This window comes from Pseudophryne corroboree, chromosome 4 (genome assembly GCF_028390025.1).
Source record: "Pseudophryne corroboree isolate aPseCor3 chromosome 4, aPseCor3.hap2, whole genome shotgun sequence".
In the NCBI taxonomy this organism is placed as follows: Eukaryota; Metazoa; Chordata; class Amphibia; order Anura; family Myobatrachidae; genus Pseudophryne; species Pseudophryne corroboree.
Window position 1 is genome coordinate 415,475,916 of NC_086447.1, and position 17,217 is coordinate 415,493,132.

General features: G+C 42.4%; 1 protein-coding gene across 2 annotated transcripts in view; it reads left to right on the plus strand.

The window, feature by feature from the left end:
• KCNQ5 (potassium voltage-gated channel subfamily Q member 5) overlaps positions 1-17,217 on the plus strand; it is a 1,045,273-nt gene that overhangs the window by 875,659 nt on the left and 152,397 nt on the right. For both annotated transcript variants that reach the window (XM_063916808.1, XM_063916809.1), the window contains one exon: positions 1,909-2,129. In XM_063916808.1, the coding sequence (XP_063772878.1) occupies positions 1,909-2,129 (221 nt within the window). The remainder of the gene's footprint in view (positions 1-1,908; positions 2,130-17,217) is intronic.

The following is a 17,217-nucleotide window of genomic DNA, read 5'->3' on the forward strand; positions in this document are numbered from 1 at the left end:
AAATTAAGTTTGGTGTTAGAGAGAGTAGAAATTAAGCTTGGTGTTTGCAGAGAGTAGAAATGAAGCTTGGTGTTTGCAGAGAGTAGAAATTAAGGTTTGTGTTTGCAGAGAGTAAAAATGAAGCTTGGTGTTTGCAGAGAGTAGAAATGAAGCTTGGTGTTTGCAGAGAGTAGAAATGAAGCTTGGTGTTTGCAGAGAGTAGAAATGAAGCTTGGTGTTTGCAGAGAGTAGAAATGAAGTTTGGTTACAGAGAGTAGAAATTAAGCTTGGTGTTTGCAGAGAGTAGAAATGAAGCTTGGTGTTTGCAGAGAGTAGAAATTAAGCTTGGTGTTTGCAGAGAGTAGAAATGAAGCTTGGTGTTTGCAGAGAGTAGAAATAAAGCTTGGTGTTTGCAGAGAGTAGAAATTAAGCTTGGTGTTTGCAGAGAGCAGAAATGAAGCTTGGTGTTTGCAGAGAGTAGAAATGAAGCTCGGTGTTTGCAGAGAGTAAAAATAAAGCTTGGTGTTTGCAGAGAGTAGAAATGAAGCTTGGTGTTTGCAGAGAGCAGAAATGAAGCTTGGTGTTTGCAGAGAGTAGAAATGAAGTGTAACTTGTCTCTTTAACTGTCAGGTAGGCCCTTCATGTCCCAAGCTGTTATTAGGTGCATACGCATGTTGCCTGTTTCCTAGGCATGCGCAGAGTGATTTTATGTATTTTACACTACACAAACTGGCATAGGTCTCATTCTGCATCATCCTCTGTGTTCCAGACTTTTATTCCTTCTATCTACACAAGTTATGGAGGAGTGAATGACTTATAGCATGAGGGTTCTTCTGCATTTATGAGACCATTGTCTGCTCGCCTCTCATACCTTGATTTGTAATCTTTGACTATTAACATTTATCAGGTCTGTTTGTCTGTTACTTATATGGCGCCACCAAGGGTCCCTAGTGCCATACAGGAAAAATTACAAACATGCACATAATTAATGCAATATAACAAGGTCATATTGGTATATATAAGGTTATATAAAGTACACATATGCTAGTACGTTCTTGGAAATTTTAGTCATATATAACACATCAGGATAGCACAAGAAGGTGGATTTGTTGAACACATTGGTTTATGCTGGATCAAGATGGCCCATATTTATCAAGCCTTGGAGAGTGATAAATTGCATGGTGATAAAGGTTAGGAGCTGATTGGCTGATGCTTTATCACCGTGCAATTTATCACTCTCCAAGGCTTGATAAATATGGGCCTATGGCTTTTATCAAAATAAGTAGGGGAAGTAATTTTTATAAACATTCTTTCAAAAGTGGGTCTGTGACGTATTTAGATATTTTGTATAAATAATAAAAACAAACTGTATACCAATGTTATATATTCATTCTGTTAAATATATTTATTTATTTATTGAGAAAACTACCAGTCAGGAGTTCTAGGACAATATACTGTATACAATTCAATTGCGGTCACTACCATCATTTTATATATTCTAAAGACAAAATACAACGTTGAATTGTTTCATTTTCTTTCAAATAAAAATAAGTGCACATTGCATGAGGATACGGTTTATTAAATACATCAATGCCTGCGGTGTACTAACTTGCATGTTTTATTACTTATATTACCTACAATAACTAATATACCTTTTCTGCATTTTGGTTCACAAGTGAATTTATCATTAAATTGCCATAAGTAGCATAATTTGTATGAATTCTCTGCATTATGTTTGTACTGATGTTATTTTTTCGTGAAGTGTAATGATTAGTTCATAAGTTCATAAAAAAGAACAAGGAAAGCCAGAGTATGTATTGAATGTGCTCATTACAAAGCTGTATACTGGTCTGGCACTGATGCTTTTATCTCTAATGGAGTAATAAATTCAGTGCAATGCATTTGATTCACTGTCATTTTCTTTCACAGCCAGAAGTTAAGCTTTAAGGAGCGTGTGCGCATGGCAAGCCCAAGAGGGCAAAGTATAAAGGGCAGACAGACATCAGTTGGAGATCGGCGTTCCCCCAGCACGGATGTGGCCACAGAAGCAAGCCCCACAAAAGTACAAAAGAGCTGGAGCTTCAATGATAGAACACGCTTTCGTCCTTCTCTTAGATTGAAGAGTTCACAACCCAAACCAGTGACCGATAGTAAGAGCTTCTGTTTATCTACATATCTTATTAGAGTGTGATATATAGCAATAAAGCATGGTGCACCCTGAGATAATGCAGTGTTTCGCTGAAGTACTGTATAGTCATAAAGGTTAGCACCCCATTACATAATATACATAATGAATGAAGTATTATAATAACTTATAGTATGCCATTGCATAACACACTGATTTTACAGTTGTTATTTTGGCATATTAATAAAGAATATTGTATACTGTAGTAATAAAGGATAGTTCTTGGTAAAAATAATAACACATGATTACGTGAAGTATAGTAGGAAACAACAGAAATTCATAACATACACAATAACAGCATACAGATTAGTAGTAAAGGATAGAACTGCATTACATAATAACATAAATTATAGTATGAAAGACATAAGTCGCCCATAAGTTTATTGTGACACACTTAAACATATATATATACTTAAACTAGCGTAGCACTACGAAATAACGACACGGACACCAATTGCTAGATTTAAAAGGTCAACAGGTATTTATTGTTTGATGACCTAATTTTAACTATATACTGGAGGATGGCAAAGAAAGGCGCTACCAACTCACCAACACCAGTCAACTAGAATAATACCAAATAACCTAGGAGGGGACTCACCACCGCCTCCTAAAGCATAACCCGCATTGTGCAGGACTCACCACCCTTTAATCTAGCAGAGCAATGAACAAAACCGCACGGGAACGTCCGTAGTCCACCCGCAGGGGGAGGACACACTCTCCGTCTTCCAAAAAGGGGGTGCCCCACAATGACCACTTATGCAAGCTTTTGACCGCTGGCTGGTAGCGACTTTCTGCCCATCTGGCTGTCAAAGCCAACAACTATAAGAAAATAGAAGGCAAAATAGTGAAACAAAAATCAAAGTGAAAAATTGCAGGCTGGGTGGGAGAGGCTTCCAAATGGCAAAAAGAAAGATGGTCCCCAGGACCTGCCCATAAGTACTATATTATACACTCCTCCTACAATCTCTCTAATAGGCAGACAAAAACACCTGACCCAAAATGACATCACTAAGCTAGCACTGCCCTGTCTTTAACCCATTAGTCACAAAAACCAGGGTGCTAATGTGGCTTCATGCTTAGGCAGCCTTCAGCTTGCTTAAATTATAGCACGTCATTATATAACACATAATTATATAGTGAGACATAATAATGAAGGGTTTTCTTCATTAGAGTCTACAATTTTATTTATATTATTATTTATTGTATGATAAAAAAGGATAGCACTTTGTAAAATAACACATATAGTATAATAATGTACAGTTCTGTAAGAAATGGTTACATTATACATATATATATATATATATATATATATATATATATATATATAATTATAATGTGAAATAGGACAATAACATATTATTGTGTGACGTTTAATATTAAAGGATAGAACATCAATAAATAATAGAATTTTACTGTGAAGTATAATAATACAGTCACAGACGGTTTTATGCATATGTTGGCAATGCAGCTGAGTAGGGCGCCACATAGAGGAGGGAACCCTGGCTCAGCTGCGCCAGCGACATGCTACCTTCTATGTCTCCTGGATAGTGCCTGCCCGGAGGCTAACACTGCGGAGGGGGCGATGTCTGTGTGTGCTGTTCCGCTCAGCGGTGAGCCCTGATGGTCAGGCTGCTGCTGCGGGGACAGGGAGGTAGAAGAAGAGCACCAAAGTCCCATGGAGGACACTAGCTACACCGGCTGCTGCTTCCTGTGCGTGCCCCTCACAGCACCCAGCACATCACATACGGCGCATCACAGCCGTATAGATCTACCCCTGACTGGCTGCATCAGTGTCCCTGCTGTGAGTGATCCCTGGCGGCTGCGGACAAGGACACCACTGCGCTGGAGCTGGACATGCTGAATTTCTTGAAGCTGCCCGTGGTCAAATATAAGGAAACTGTGTTGTACTACAAGTACTACAAGGGAGGATCCCAGCCCTACTGCCTTACACTGTACACTGCAGTGTACACCTGCGCCAAGGCAAGCTGCATTACATCACTTACCCATGTTGCGGTACACTGTATATAGTCCATGTACAGGTGAACCTCAGAAAATTAGAATATCGTGCAAAAGTTCAATTATTTCAGTAATTCAACTTAAAAGGTGAAACTAATATATTATATAAAATGTTTACTACGAACATACACCTGGCACTATCATTAATCAAAGTGTCAGCAGCTTGTCCCGAGGATTCAGTCCCAATACCTCCAACAGCATATATGGTAATATATTATATAGACTCATTACATGCAAAGTGAGATATTTCAAGCATTTATTTGTTATCCTATATAATAGCCCAGATCTGTCACTCTGTCACTGTGTGTGGCGCTGGGCGTGGCTAGGAGCTCTCATCGGGTTAGCGGTCTATCACACCAAGTCCACAGCTGATTGGGCAAGAAATGCCCTCCCACACAGGTTACATCCAATGGGAGGCACTGCCCTTTGGCTGCTGTGTATTCCCAGAGCAGGATTAACAATGGGGCTGATGGTGCTGCAGCTCCAGGCCCACACCCCAAAATAGGCCCACTGCATCTGCAGCAACATACCCTCCAACCATTTACACATAAAATCGCTACAAATTTGAAAAGGGGGCATGGCCACGGATAAAGTGGCATGGCCATGCCCCTTTTCCTATACTTTCAGTGGAAGTTTGGAGAGTCAGAAATCGGTACAGACCATAAAAAAAAGGTACTGGAACTGCCAAAAAGGTTGGAGGGTATGCCACTGCATCTTCTGCAAGTCTGTGCGCTGTAGATAGGGAAAACAAAAAATCCTTTTACTGCAGTGTCCTTTTCCTGCTGCCAGTCTGCCTGCCTCCTCTGGCATCAACAATCCCCACTCCCTAGCTGCGATGCAGGTAGAACAAAAGCTGCTGCGGCCACCGGCATAGATGTGGATGAAAGCGGCAAAGCGGATTGCTATCATAGCCCTCCCTGCACCGCATACTCTCTGGGCCCCGGAGCCTCCTCTGCGCGTGATGTCACAGAAGTGTCCCGTCCCCCCACAGTCGCGCCCAGATTCCCAGAGGCCCTGACTCTGCAACACAGCACCTGGGCTGCTGGCCTGGTAGCCCAGAGATGGCTAATGTAACGGATAGAGTGGGTGATATTGTGGAGGGTAATGTCTGGACACTGAATCAATGTAAAAGGTGACAGTGCTATGCAGTGCAGTGGGTGTGCAGTGTCACTGACATTGCACAGCACAGCACTCTCACCTTTTACATTGATTCAGCGAGTCAGTCAGTTCTGCCAGCCAGTCACTATTGTCAGCGCCGGTGACTTAACGTGCCACATTACAGAGAAGTAGAAGCACTCAATAAACTACAGCTCCCAGCAGCCCTTAGCGCCAAGCATTCCAGCGCTAAGGCCTGCTAGGAGCTGTAGTTTATTGAGTGCATCTTCTTCCCTATAATGCGGCGTGTTGGGACACCAGCGCTAACATAGTTACTGGCTGCTGTGCGATTCACCGGGAGAGCCACTGCCAAAGGGAGGACAGCAGCTTAGCTGCTTCCAGTAGTAGAAGCAGGAGAAGCATTATCCGCCCCTCCCCCACTCGCAGTACCTCCGGGCCCCATCCACAGCACCCCCACACCATCCCTCCATCACCCGCGGTGGCTCCGGACCCCCTCCCCCATCCACCTCTCCCCCGCGGCCGTCACTCCCCCAACCACAGCACCTACTAGGTGATTCATTAGGCCCTGCGTGCACTGTTCACGCAGTTGCAAGGGGCTGCGACCCCTTAACCATTGCACGCCCTTTGTCCGTGCAATATTTAACCACTCACACAATTATGATTGGAGGTAATTCTCCATATGATAAAAATATTGCACGACACAAGGGTGTGCAAGGGTTAAGGGGGCGTAGCCCCTTATGACGGTGTGGAGAGCGCCCGTAGGGTGCAATGAATCACTTAGTTTGTTATAATTTTGAATATTGTGGCTTACAGCTTAAGATAGCCCCAAATCCAAAATCTCAGAAAATTAGAATATTACATAAAATCAATAAAAAGGGTATTTTAAATACAGAAATGTCGGCCCTCTGAAAAGTATATTCATTCGTATGTACTCAGTACTTGGTTAGGGCCCCTTTTGCATGAATTACTGCCTCAATGCGGCGTGGTATGGAGTCTATCAGCCTGTGACACTGTTGTGGTGTTATGGAAGATCAGGATGCTTGAATAGCAGCCTACAGCTCTTCTGCATTGTTCGGTCTTACTGGATGTGTCTCATCTTTCTCTTGGAAATGCACCATAGATTCTCTATGGGGTTTAGGTCAGGAGAGTTTGCTAGCCAAACCAGCACAGTAATCCCACGGTCATTAAACCAGGTTTTGGTACTTTTGACAGTGTGGGCAGGTGCCAAGTCTTGCTGGTAAATGAAGTCAGCATCTCCATAAAGCTTGTCTGCTGAAGGAAGCATGAAGTGCTCTAAAATGTCCTGGTTGACGGCTGCGTTGACTCTGGACTTAATAAAGCACAGTGGACCAACACCAGCAGATGACATGGCTTCCCAAATCAACACAGACTGTAGGAACTTCACACTAGATTACCTTCAAGCATCTTGGATTGTGTGCTTCTCGATTCTTCCTCCATACTCTGGGACCTTGGTTTCCAACTAAGATGCAAAATCTGTTCTCATCAGAAAAGAGGACTTTGGACCACTGAGCAACAGACCAGTTCTTTTTTTCTTAAGCCCAGGTCCAGGATCCATCTGTGTGTGGTGGCTCTTGATGCACTAACTCCAACCTCAGTCCACTTCTTGTAAAGCTCCCCCCACACTTTTGAATTGCCTATTCCTGACAATCCTCTCCAGGCTGCAGTCATCCCTGCTGCTTGTGCACCTTTTTCTTTCACACTTTATCCTTCCACTTAACTTTCTAATAATGTGCTTTGATACAGCACTTTGAGAACATCCAACTTCTTTTGCAATTTCCTTTTAAGGCTGTCCCTCCTTGTGGAGGTTGTCAATGATGGTTTTCTGCACAACTGTCAGGTCAGCAGTCTTCCCCATGATTGGGAATTGTATTGAACCAGACTGAGAGACCATTTAAAGGCTCAGGAACCCTTAGCAGTGGGTTTGGATTAATTAGCTGATTATGGTGTTACACTTTCAGCCTACAATATTGAACCTTTTCACAATATTCAAATTTTCTGAGATTTTGGATTTTGGATTTTATTATGTTGTAATACACAATCATCAAAATTATAACAAATAAAGGCTTGAAATATTTCACTTTGCATGTAATGAGTGTATATAATATTTTAGTTTCAGCTTTTAAGTTGAATTCCTGAAATAAATAAACTTTTGCATGATATTCTAATTTTCACCTGAGTTTCACCTGTATGTTATGTGATAATAAGCACCTGTCCAATTCCGCCTCCTGCACACAGTGAAACCCAACAGTGGAGAAAGTAACTATTTACTCTCGTAGAACAAAGTTGTCATTTTATAAAATCCCAGCCATAATAGCATAATGTGTTCAGGGCACTACAACTGTGAGCATAAAGTGTATGGTGCACTACTACTGTAGGCATAATGTGTAAGGGGCACTACAACTGTAGGCATAATGTGTAAGGGGCACTACTACTGTGAGCATAAAGTGTATGGTGCACTACTACTGTAGGCATAATGTGTAAGGGGCACTACTACTGTGAGCATAATGTGTAAGGGGCACTACAACTGTAGGCATAATGTGTAAGGGGTACTACTACTGTGAGCATAATGTGTAAGGGGCACTACAACTGTAGGCATAATGTGTAAGGGGCACTACTACTGTGAGCATAATGTGTAAGGGGCACTACAACTGTAGGCATAATGTGTAAGGGGCACTACAACTGTAGGCATAATGTGTAAGGGGTACTACTACTGTGAGCATAATGTGTAAGGGGCACTACAACTGTAGGCATAATGTGTAAGGGGCACTACTACTGTGGGCATAATGTGTAAGGGGCACTACAACTGTAGGCATAATGTGTAAGGGGCACTACTACTGTGAGCATAAAGTGTATGGTGCACTACTACTGTAGGCATAATGTGTAAGGGGCACTACAACTGTAGGCATAATGTGTAAGGGGCACTACTACTGTGAGCATAATGTGTAAGGGGCACTACAACTGTAGGCATAATGTGTAAGGGGCACTACAACTGTAGGCATAATGTGTAAGGGACACTACTACTGTGAGCATAATGTGTAAGGGGCACTACAACTGTGAGCATAAAGTGTATGGTGCACTACTACTGTAGGCATAATGTGTAAGGGGCACTACAACTGTAGGCATAATGTGTAAGGGGCACTACAACTGTAGGCATAATGTGTAAGGGGCACTACTACTGTAGGCATAATGTGTAAGGGGCACTACTACTGTGAGCATAATGTGTAAGGGGCACTACAACTGTGAGCATAAAGTGTATGGTGCACTACTACTGTAGGCATAATGTGTAAGGGGCACTACAACTGTAGGCATAATGTGTAAGGGGCACTACTACTGTGAGCATAATGTGTAAGGGGCACTACAACTGTGGGCATAGTGTAAAGAGCACTACAACTGTGGGCATACTGTAAAGGGCACTACAACTGTGGGAAAAGTGTAAGGGGCACGGCAACTTTGGGCATAGTTTAAAGGGCACTACAACTGTTTGCATAGTGTAAGGGGCACTTTGATGGTGGGCATAATGTGTAAGGAGCACTACAACTGGGCTTTACCCATGAGACCATGTCCCCTTAATTTTTTCATATGTGTGTCTTCATCACGCGCAAAAGTACTCCCAGGTGCCAAAGTATATATTCGCTTACAGAAAAATTTGGCCTTGGGCCAGGCCTGAATATAGTATCTCATTATAGAACGTACATGAATAAAGTATTGTGATGTATAGCACTACCTTCAATAATATAATTTTGGATTGAAGTATAGTAATAAAAGACAGAACTTGATTAAGTAACACTTATATTATTGTGTGAATAACAGTAATTCAGCAGCAGAAAGAAAGAAGCAATAATGCCACTGTATAAATCATTGGTATGGCCACATTGTAAGCTTGCGAGCAGGGCCTTCCTACCTCTGTGTCTGTCTGTTATTACCCAGTTTTGTGTATTAATGTTGTTCCAATTGTAAAGTGCAAAGGAATATGCAGTGCTATATAAGAAACTGTTAATAAATAAATAATATAGAATACTGTGTTCAACTCTGGAGGCCATATCTTCAGAAGGAGATTAAAACATTAGAGACTGTACAAAGAAGGGCAACTAAAATGGTGCTTGGTATTCTTCACAAAACTTACCTGGGGAGACAAAAATATCTTAACATGTATAGTTTGGAGCAGAATAAGGAAAAGGTGGGGGGGGGGGGGGGGCATGATAGAAACTTTCAAATATACCAAGAGTTTTAACAAGGTACAGGAGGACAGAAGAGAAGTATAAGAACACGAGGACATAGACTGATATTGGAGGGAAGTAGGTTCAGAGAATCACAGAAAGGGTAGTGGACAAGTGAAATGGCCTCCTATCAGAGGTGGTAGAGGAAAAAGGGGGGACCTGGACTGCACATGCTATTACTAAAGATATCAAGAGATGCTATCATGCTGAGGCTTCTATTACTATGCTTGAGGAAGAGAGATGCAGATGCACACTCTTAGCACTAAGAACACTAATAGTAAAAATAATTTAAATAAACCCTCACAATTAACATGGAGTATAATTGAAGTTCTTAGCACACATTTGCGCAAATATGCGGGCCCATGTACCGCGGCCAGGTGACTTCATCACATGGGTCCCTAACATTCCTAATACTATCACATTCTATAAATTTATTCAGGACTTACCTCTAAATAGGACCTTATCAATGTGTGATCTGAAATGTAGGAACCCAGCTAGTTAAAACACCTGAGGGTGAATGGGAGGAGTGCCAATACCAGAGGAAGGAAGCCTTGCCTTCCAGCATACAATATAAACACAAATATAGTGGAAAAAGGAGGGGACCTGGACTGCACATCCTATTACAAAGATATCAAGAGGTGCTATCATGCTGAGGCTTCTAATACTATGCTGGAGGAAGAGAGATGCAGATGCACACTCTTAGCACTAAGAACACTGATAGTAAAAATAATTTAAATAAACCCTCACAATTAACATGGAGTATAATAGAAGTTCTTAGTGCTAGGAGTGTGCATCTGCATCTCTCTTCCTCCAGCAGAGGTGGTCGAGGCTAAGACAGTAGAGCAACATGCATGGGATATCCTTACAAAGAAATAAGGATCAAATACGGTATGAGGTTACAATGTGGTTAGAAAAGGGGCAGACTAGATGGGACAATTGGTTCTTATCTGTGGTCATATTCTATGTTTCTATGTTACTATTCTTTAGAGAACATATATGATTATAGTGCGAAGTGTAGTAAAAAAAAGTTAGAACTCCATTAAATACTGTAATACAGTTATACAGTAAAGTATAGTATTAATGAATGCCATTTATTAAATGCTATATATGATTATGGAAATCACAATAATAAAGGACAACTCTCCATAACATACAGTAACTTTCATTATTATAATGTGGAGTTTGGTAGTAGAGGATGGCACTCCACTATATAGCAGATGATTATAATATAGAAGTGTAGCATTCATTATTAGAATACATGAGTATAGCGCAAATTGGCTATAGTATTACAACACAAAAGTATAGTATTCACAAACATGAGCATATAGTAGTGGTCATGAGTTTACCTTGAAGAACACTAATAAAACCTAATACTTAGGGGCATATACTGTATATCAAAAAATATTTATGGTATATTACCCTCAGCGGGTACCTGCAAATATTAAGCATCTCTGGGAAGTGTCTAGAATTTAAGAATAGTGGTCATCAGGCCCGGCGCATCCCGCTCAGCAAAGAGATGCAAAGCAGGTAGGCGCCTGGCTAGAGAGGTGCTTTCCTTGCTCTGCATCCCTGTGGTCCCTGCTGCTGCCGACTGCTGCGCCTGTGACACTGTATGTCAGGCAGCAGCGCCGGCAGCTGTGGAGATAGAGAGAGGAGCAGATCTCAGCAACCGCCTCTAGTGAAATGCAGCAAGCTCTGTCCCAGGCCATCCCGTCTCGCTCTGCTGTGTCTCATATTGCTGTTGCTGCGGCTGCTCACATTCTCGCACCCTTCTCCCACGCGGCCGCCACAAAGACTCTGGACTCCTTACAGCGGGAAGTACCACCGCACAATCCGTGGGTAGAGACTGCTGGTAGCGCCGGAGCCACAAACCCCAAATCACTAGCAGGTGGTCGCGGCTGTGAGTACTTGTCACTGGAGGAGGGAACGTGCGGGCAGCGGCCAGGTTAACAAATACACAGAGACTCCGGGATCCTGCATTATTGCAGATACCTGGAAGTCTCTAGGTAGCCAGCAGTCACCATGGTCACACTATGAGACAGCAGTGGAGAGTGGGAGGCGGAAGGACCCATTGGATACTGGAAGGTGAGGTCACAAGGGGCTCATAGGTAATCAGGAGGGGGGATGCGGATCGCTGGCCCTCTGGGACACAGTGACTTTTTACTTTGTTAACCCCCCTCTGTGTTCTGTTCAAGTCATGATGTCTCCCCCCTCTGTGTTCTGTTAAAGTCATGATGTCACCCCCCCCTCTGTATTCCCTGTCAGCCATTTTCACCCCTTTCTGTGTTCTGTCCCAATCCTTGTCACCCCCTGTGTTCTGTCCCAGTCACTATGTCACCCCCCTTGTGTTCTGTCCCAGTCACTATGTCACCCCCATGCGTTCTGTCCCAGTCACTAGGTCACCCCCCTGCGTTCTGTCCCAGTCACTAGGTCACCCCAATGTGTTCTGTCCCAGTCACTAGGTCACTCCGATATGTTCTGTCCCAGTTACTAGGTCACCCCCTCTGTGTTCTGTCCCAGTCACTAGGTCACCCTCCTCTGTGTTCTGTCCCAGTCACTGGGTCACCCCTCTTGTGTTCTGTCCCAGTCACTAGGTCAACCCCCCTTGTGTTCTGTCCCAGTCACTACCCCCCTTGTGTTCTGTCCCAGTCACTAGGCCACCCCCTTTGTGTTCTGTCCCAGTCACTAGGTCAGCCCTCTTGTGTTCTGTCCCAGTCATTAGGTCACCCCCTTGTGTTCTGTCCCAGTCACTAGGTCACCCTCCTTGTGTTCTGTCCCAGTCATAGGTCACCCCCCTTGTGTTCTGTCCCAGTCACTAGGTCATCCCCCTTGTGGCCTGTCCCAGTCACTAAGTCATGTCACCCCCCCCCCTCTTTATTCCCTGTCAGCCATTTTCACCCCCCTTCTGTGTTCTGTCCCAATCCTTGTCACCCCCTGTGTTCTGTCCCAGTCACTATGTCACCCCCCTTGTGTTCTGTCCCAGTCACTATGTCACCCCCATGCATTCTGTCCCAGTCACTAGGTCACCCCCCTGCGTTCGGTCCCAGTCACTAGGTCACCCCAATGTGTTCTGTCCCAGTCACTAGGTCACTCCGATATGTTCTGTCCCAGTCACTAGGTCACCCCCTCTGTGTTCTGTCCCAGTCACTAGGTCACCCTCCTCTGTGTTCTGTCCCAGTCACTGGGTCACCCCTCTTGTGTTCTGTCCCAGTCACTAGGTCACCCCCCTTGTGTTCTGTCCCAGTCACTACCCCCCTTGTGTTCTGTCCCAGTCACTAGGCCACTCCCTTTGTGTTCTGTCCCAGTCACTAGGTCAGCCCTCTTGTGTTCTGTCCCAGTCATTAGGTCACCCCCTTGTGTTCTGTCCCAGTCACTAGGTCACCCTCCTTGTGTTCTGTCCCAGTCATAGGTCACCCCCCTTGTGTTCTGTCTCAGTCACTAGGTCACCCCCCTTGTGTTCTGTTCCAGTCATTGTCACTACCCCTGTGTTCTGTCCCAATCACTGTCACCACCACCCCCTGTGTTCTGTCAGTGTCACAGCCCCCGTATTCTTTCCCAGCCATTGTCAGCCCACCCGTGTGCTCTGTCCCAGCCATTGTCACCCACTCTTTGTTCTGTCACTGTCACCACCCTGTATTCTGTCCCAGTCACTGTGTCACCACCCTTGTGTTCTGTCCAAAACACTGTGTCACCCCCCCTGTATTCTGTCCCAGTCACTGTGTCACCCCCTGTGTTCTGTCCCTGCTATTATCACCCCCCTATGTTCTGTACCAGGAACTGTTGCCCCCCCATGTTCTGGCCCAGCCATTGGCACCCCTCCTCTGGGTTCTGTCACTGTGTCCCCCCATGTTCTGTTTCAGTAATTGTGTCATAACCCCTGTGTTCTGCCTCAGTCACTGTATAACACCTCTCCTGTGTTCTGTCACTGTGTCACCCCCCCGTGTTCTGTCCCAGTCACTGTGTCATCCCATGCGTGTTCTGTCCCAGTCACTGTGTCACACACACACACCCTTTTTGTTTTGTCCCAGACACTGTGTCACCTCCCCCCAGCCATCTTGCAGCTTGTACACTTGCAGCTATTCAGGAATGGCTGCAGTGGCTTACATCCGATGCCAGATGTGGCATAATGTGTAAAGGGCATTACTGTGTGTGTGGTATAATGCGTAAAGGGTTTTCCATAATGTGTTATGGGCATTATTGTGTGTGGCATAATGTGTAAAGAGCATCCATAATGTGTAAGGGGCATTACTGAGTGAGGCATAATGTGTAAGGGGCATTACTGTGTGTGACATAAGGTGTAAGGGGTATTACTGTGTGGTATAATGTGTTCAAAGGGGCATTACTGTGTGGCATATTGTGTATAAGGGACGCTACTGTGGCATCATTTAAATTGGTGGTACTATTGTGTGTCCACACCCCTTCCTTGTGAGACCACACTCCTATTTGCGACATTGTCCCTTTGTGAAGTATGGGAGGGAGGGCACAAATTTATAGTTTGCAGGAGGGCGCCGAACATCCTGGCGCCGGCCCTGGTGGTCATCTATCCAAAAGATATTTGACTATAAGTAATTTTGAGCATAATTGTCTGTGTGTGCACATTATAGGGAATACTTCCTTTCTTTTTCGGTTTATGACATGTTAAATATTATTCCAGGAGCACCTCATGAGGGTAATATAATTTGAATGATGAATGAACGGGAAAGGACTTATGCATGATATTTAAGAACATATAAAAAGATAGTGTCTGTGCGACCTTTTCTACTTCTACATGATACAAACCACCTTATATTAGTGTGACTGAAGAGGTACAACTCTCGCAGCAAATTAAAAAAAAAGCTGGAGGACTGGGGGAGGTCCTAATCATTGGGGATTTTGATTACCCAGACATAAATTGGAACAACAAGCCATGTGTTACAGCTAGGGGAAACAGGTTCATAAATATGCTAAAAGACCACTACTTCTTTTAAGTAATCGAGGAGCCAACTAGAAGTAGGACTATACTGAACCTAGTACTAACTAATAATGTGGAGTTAGTATCAAATAATAAAGTAGGGGAGACCTTGAGAAACAGCAATCATAATATGGTCACATTCGATATTAGTTTTCAAAAGCATCACTATAAGGATTCAACTAAGACTTTTAACTTTAGAGAAGCAAATTTCAGCATGCTGAAACAAGCACTAAAGGATATTGATTGGGAAACTTTGTTTCATAGTAAGAACACTGCTGAAATGTGGGATGCTTGTAAAATGTTGCTCGATAAATATACTCATAAATTAATTTCCATGGGCAGTAAACACAGGAGTTCTAAAATTCAAACCAATGTGGCTTAATAAGAAGGTTAAGGAAGAAATGGATAAAAATATGTGCGCTTTTAAAGCGTTTAAATCAGATGGGAAGGCGGGGTCATTCCAATACTACAAGGAATGTAATAAAAAATGCAAAAAAAGAAATCAGAGCAGCTAAAATAGAAAACGAAAAGCAAATCGCTAAGAGTAAAACAAAATAATGTGTTTTTTTTACCATATAGATGGTAAAAGGTTAAAAAAAGAGAATATAGGACCATTAAAAGGAGAGATGGGAGTCTTGATTAATGACGACAAAGAAAAAGCAGAGATATTGAACACATTTCTTTCATCAGTGTTTACTAGAGAGGACCAGATGGTGGAAGTAGTGAATAACATAAGTAATGATAATACAGGTTGAGTCTCCCTTATCCAAAATGCTCGGGACCAGAGGTATTTTGGATATGGGATTTTTCCGTATTTTGGAATAATTGCATACCATAATGAGATATCATGGTGATGGGACCTAAATCTAAGTACAGAATGCATTTATGTTACATATATATGTTACATATATGTTACATGTTACATAGTGTGTGTACATTCACACAATTCATTTATGTTTCATATACACCTTATACACACAGCCTGAAGGTCATTTAATACAATGTTTTTAATAACTTTGTGTATTAAACAAAGTTTGTGTACATTGAGCCATCAAAAAACAAAGGTTTCACTATCTCACTCTCACTCAAAAAAGTCCGTATTTCGGAATATTCCGTATTTCGGAATATTTGGATATGGGATACTCAACCTGTATACCATTACTTAGTACAGGTTCAGTATCCCATATCCAAAATGCTTGGGACCAGAGGTATTTTGGATATCGGATTATTCCGTATTTTGGAATAATTGCATACCATAATGAGATATCATGTTGATGGGACCCAAGTCTAAGCACAGAATTCATTTATGTTTCATATACTCCTTATACACACAGCCTGAAGGTAATTTTAGCCAATATTTTTTATAACTGTGCATTAATCAAAGTGTGTGTACATACACACAATTCATTTATGTTTCATATACACCTTATACACACAGCCTGAAGTTCATGTAATACAATATTTTTTATTCTTTTGTGTAGTAAACAAAGTTTGTGTACATTGATCCACAGAAAACCAATTTTTCACTATCTCAGTCCAAAAAGTCTGTATTTCGGAATATTCAGTATTTCGGAATATTTGGATATGGGATACTCAATCTGTACTTGTTTGAGTGAGGAAATAGTCCAAGAGCAAGTAAACAAAATTAAGAGTAACAAATCTCCTGGTCCAGATGGACTACACCCAAGGGTTCTTAGGGAGCTAAACTCAGAACTAGCAAGGCCCTTATATTTGATTTACTATGATTCATTTAAAACAGGCATGATACCAAAGGACTGGCGTATAGCAGGGGTAGTACCAATATTTAAAAAGGGAACCAAAACTCATCCTGGTAACTGTAGACCAGTAAGTTTGACTTTTGTAATGGGGAAAATATTGGAATGCATATTAAGAGATAGCATACAGGAGTACTTGGAGACCTCCAATGTTATTAATAGGAATCAGCATGATTTTGTGAAAGACAGGTCATGTCAAACTAACTTAATTAGCTTCTATAAGACAGTGAGCGATAATCTTGACCTGGGAAATGCAGTAGATGTGTTCTATTTAGATTTTGCTAAAGCCTTCGATACAGTGCCTCACATGAGGCTAATTTTCATATTAAGAGTGCTTGGTCTAGGAAACAATAATTGTACTTGGGTAAGTAATTGGCTGGATAGCAGGGAACAGCAAGTTGTGGTTAATGGGATGTTTTCTAACTGGGCCACTGTATTCAGTGGAATACCGCAAGGGTCAGGCCACAACTTTTCAATATATTCATTAATGACCTAGGCGTAGGTCTGGAAAGCTCTGTGTCAATTTTTGCAGATGATACTAAACTGTGTAGGGTAATTAACTCAGACATGGATGCTGAGTCCCTACAGAACGACTTATTTAAACTGGAAGTTTGGCCAGCTAAATGGATAATGAGGTTTAATATAGAAAAATGTAAAGTTATGCACTTTGGGACTAAAAATAAACATGTAACCTACAAATGAAATGGGGAAAATGCAAGGGAAACAGTAATAGAAAAGGATTTGGGGGTGCTACTTGATAATAGACTTAACAACAGTACCCAATGCCAAACTGCAGCAATGAAGGCAAATAAAGTATTAGCATGCATAAAACGAGGAATTGAGACAAGGGATGAAAGTGTAATCCTACCATTGTATAAATCATTGGTATGGCTACATCTTGGATATTGTGTACAATTTTGGGCACCACGCTATAAAACAGATATCTTAGAGCTTGAA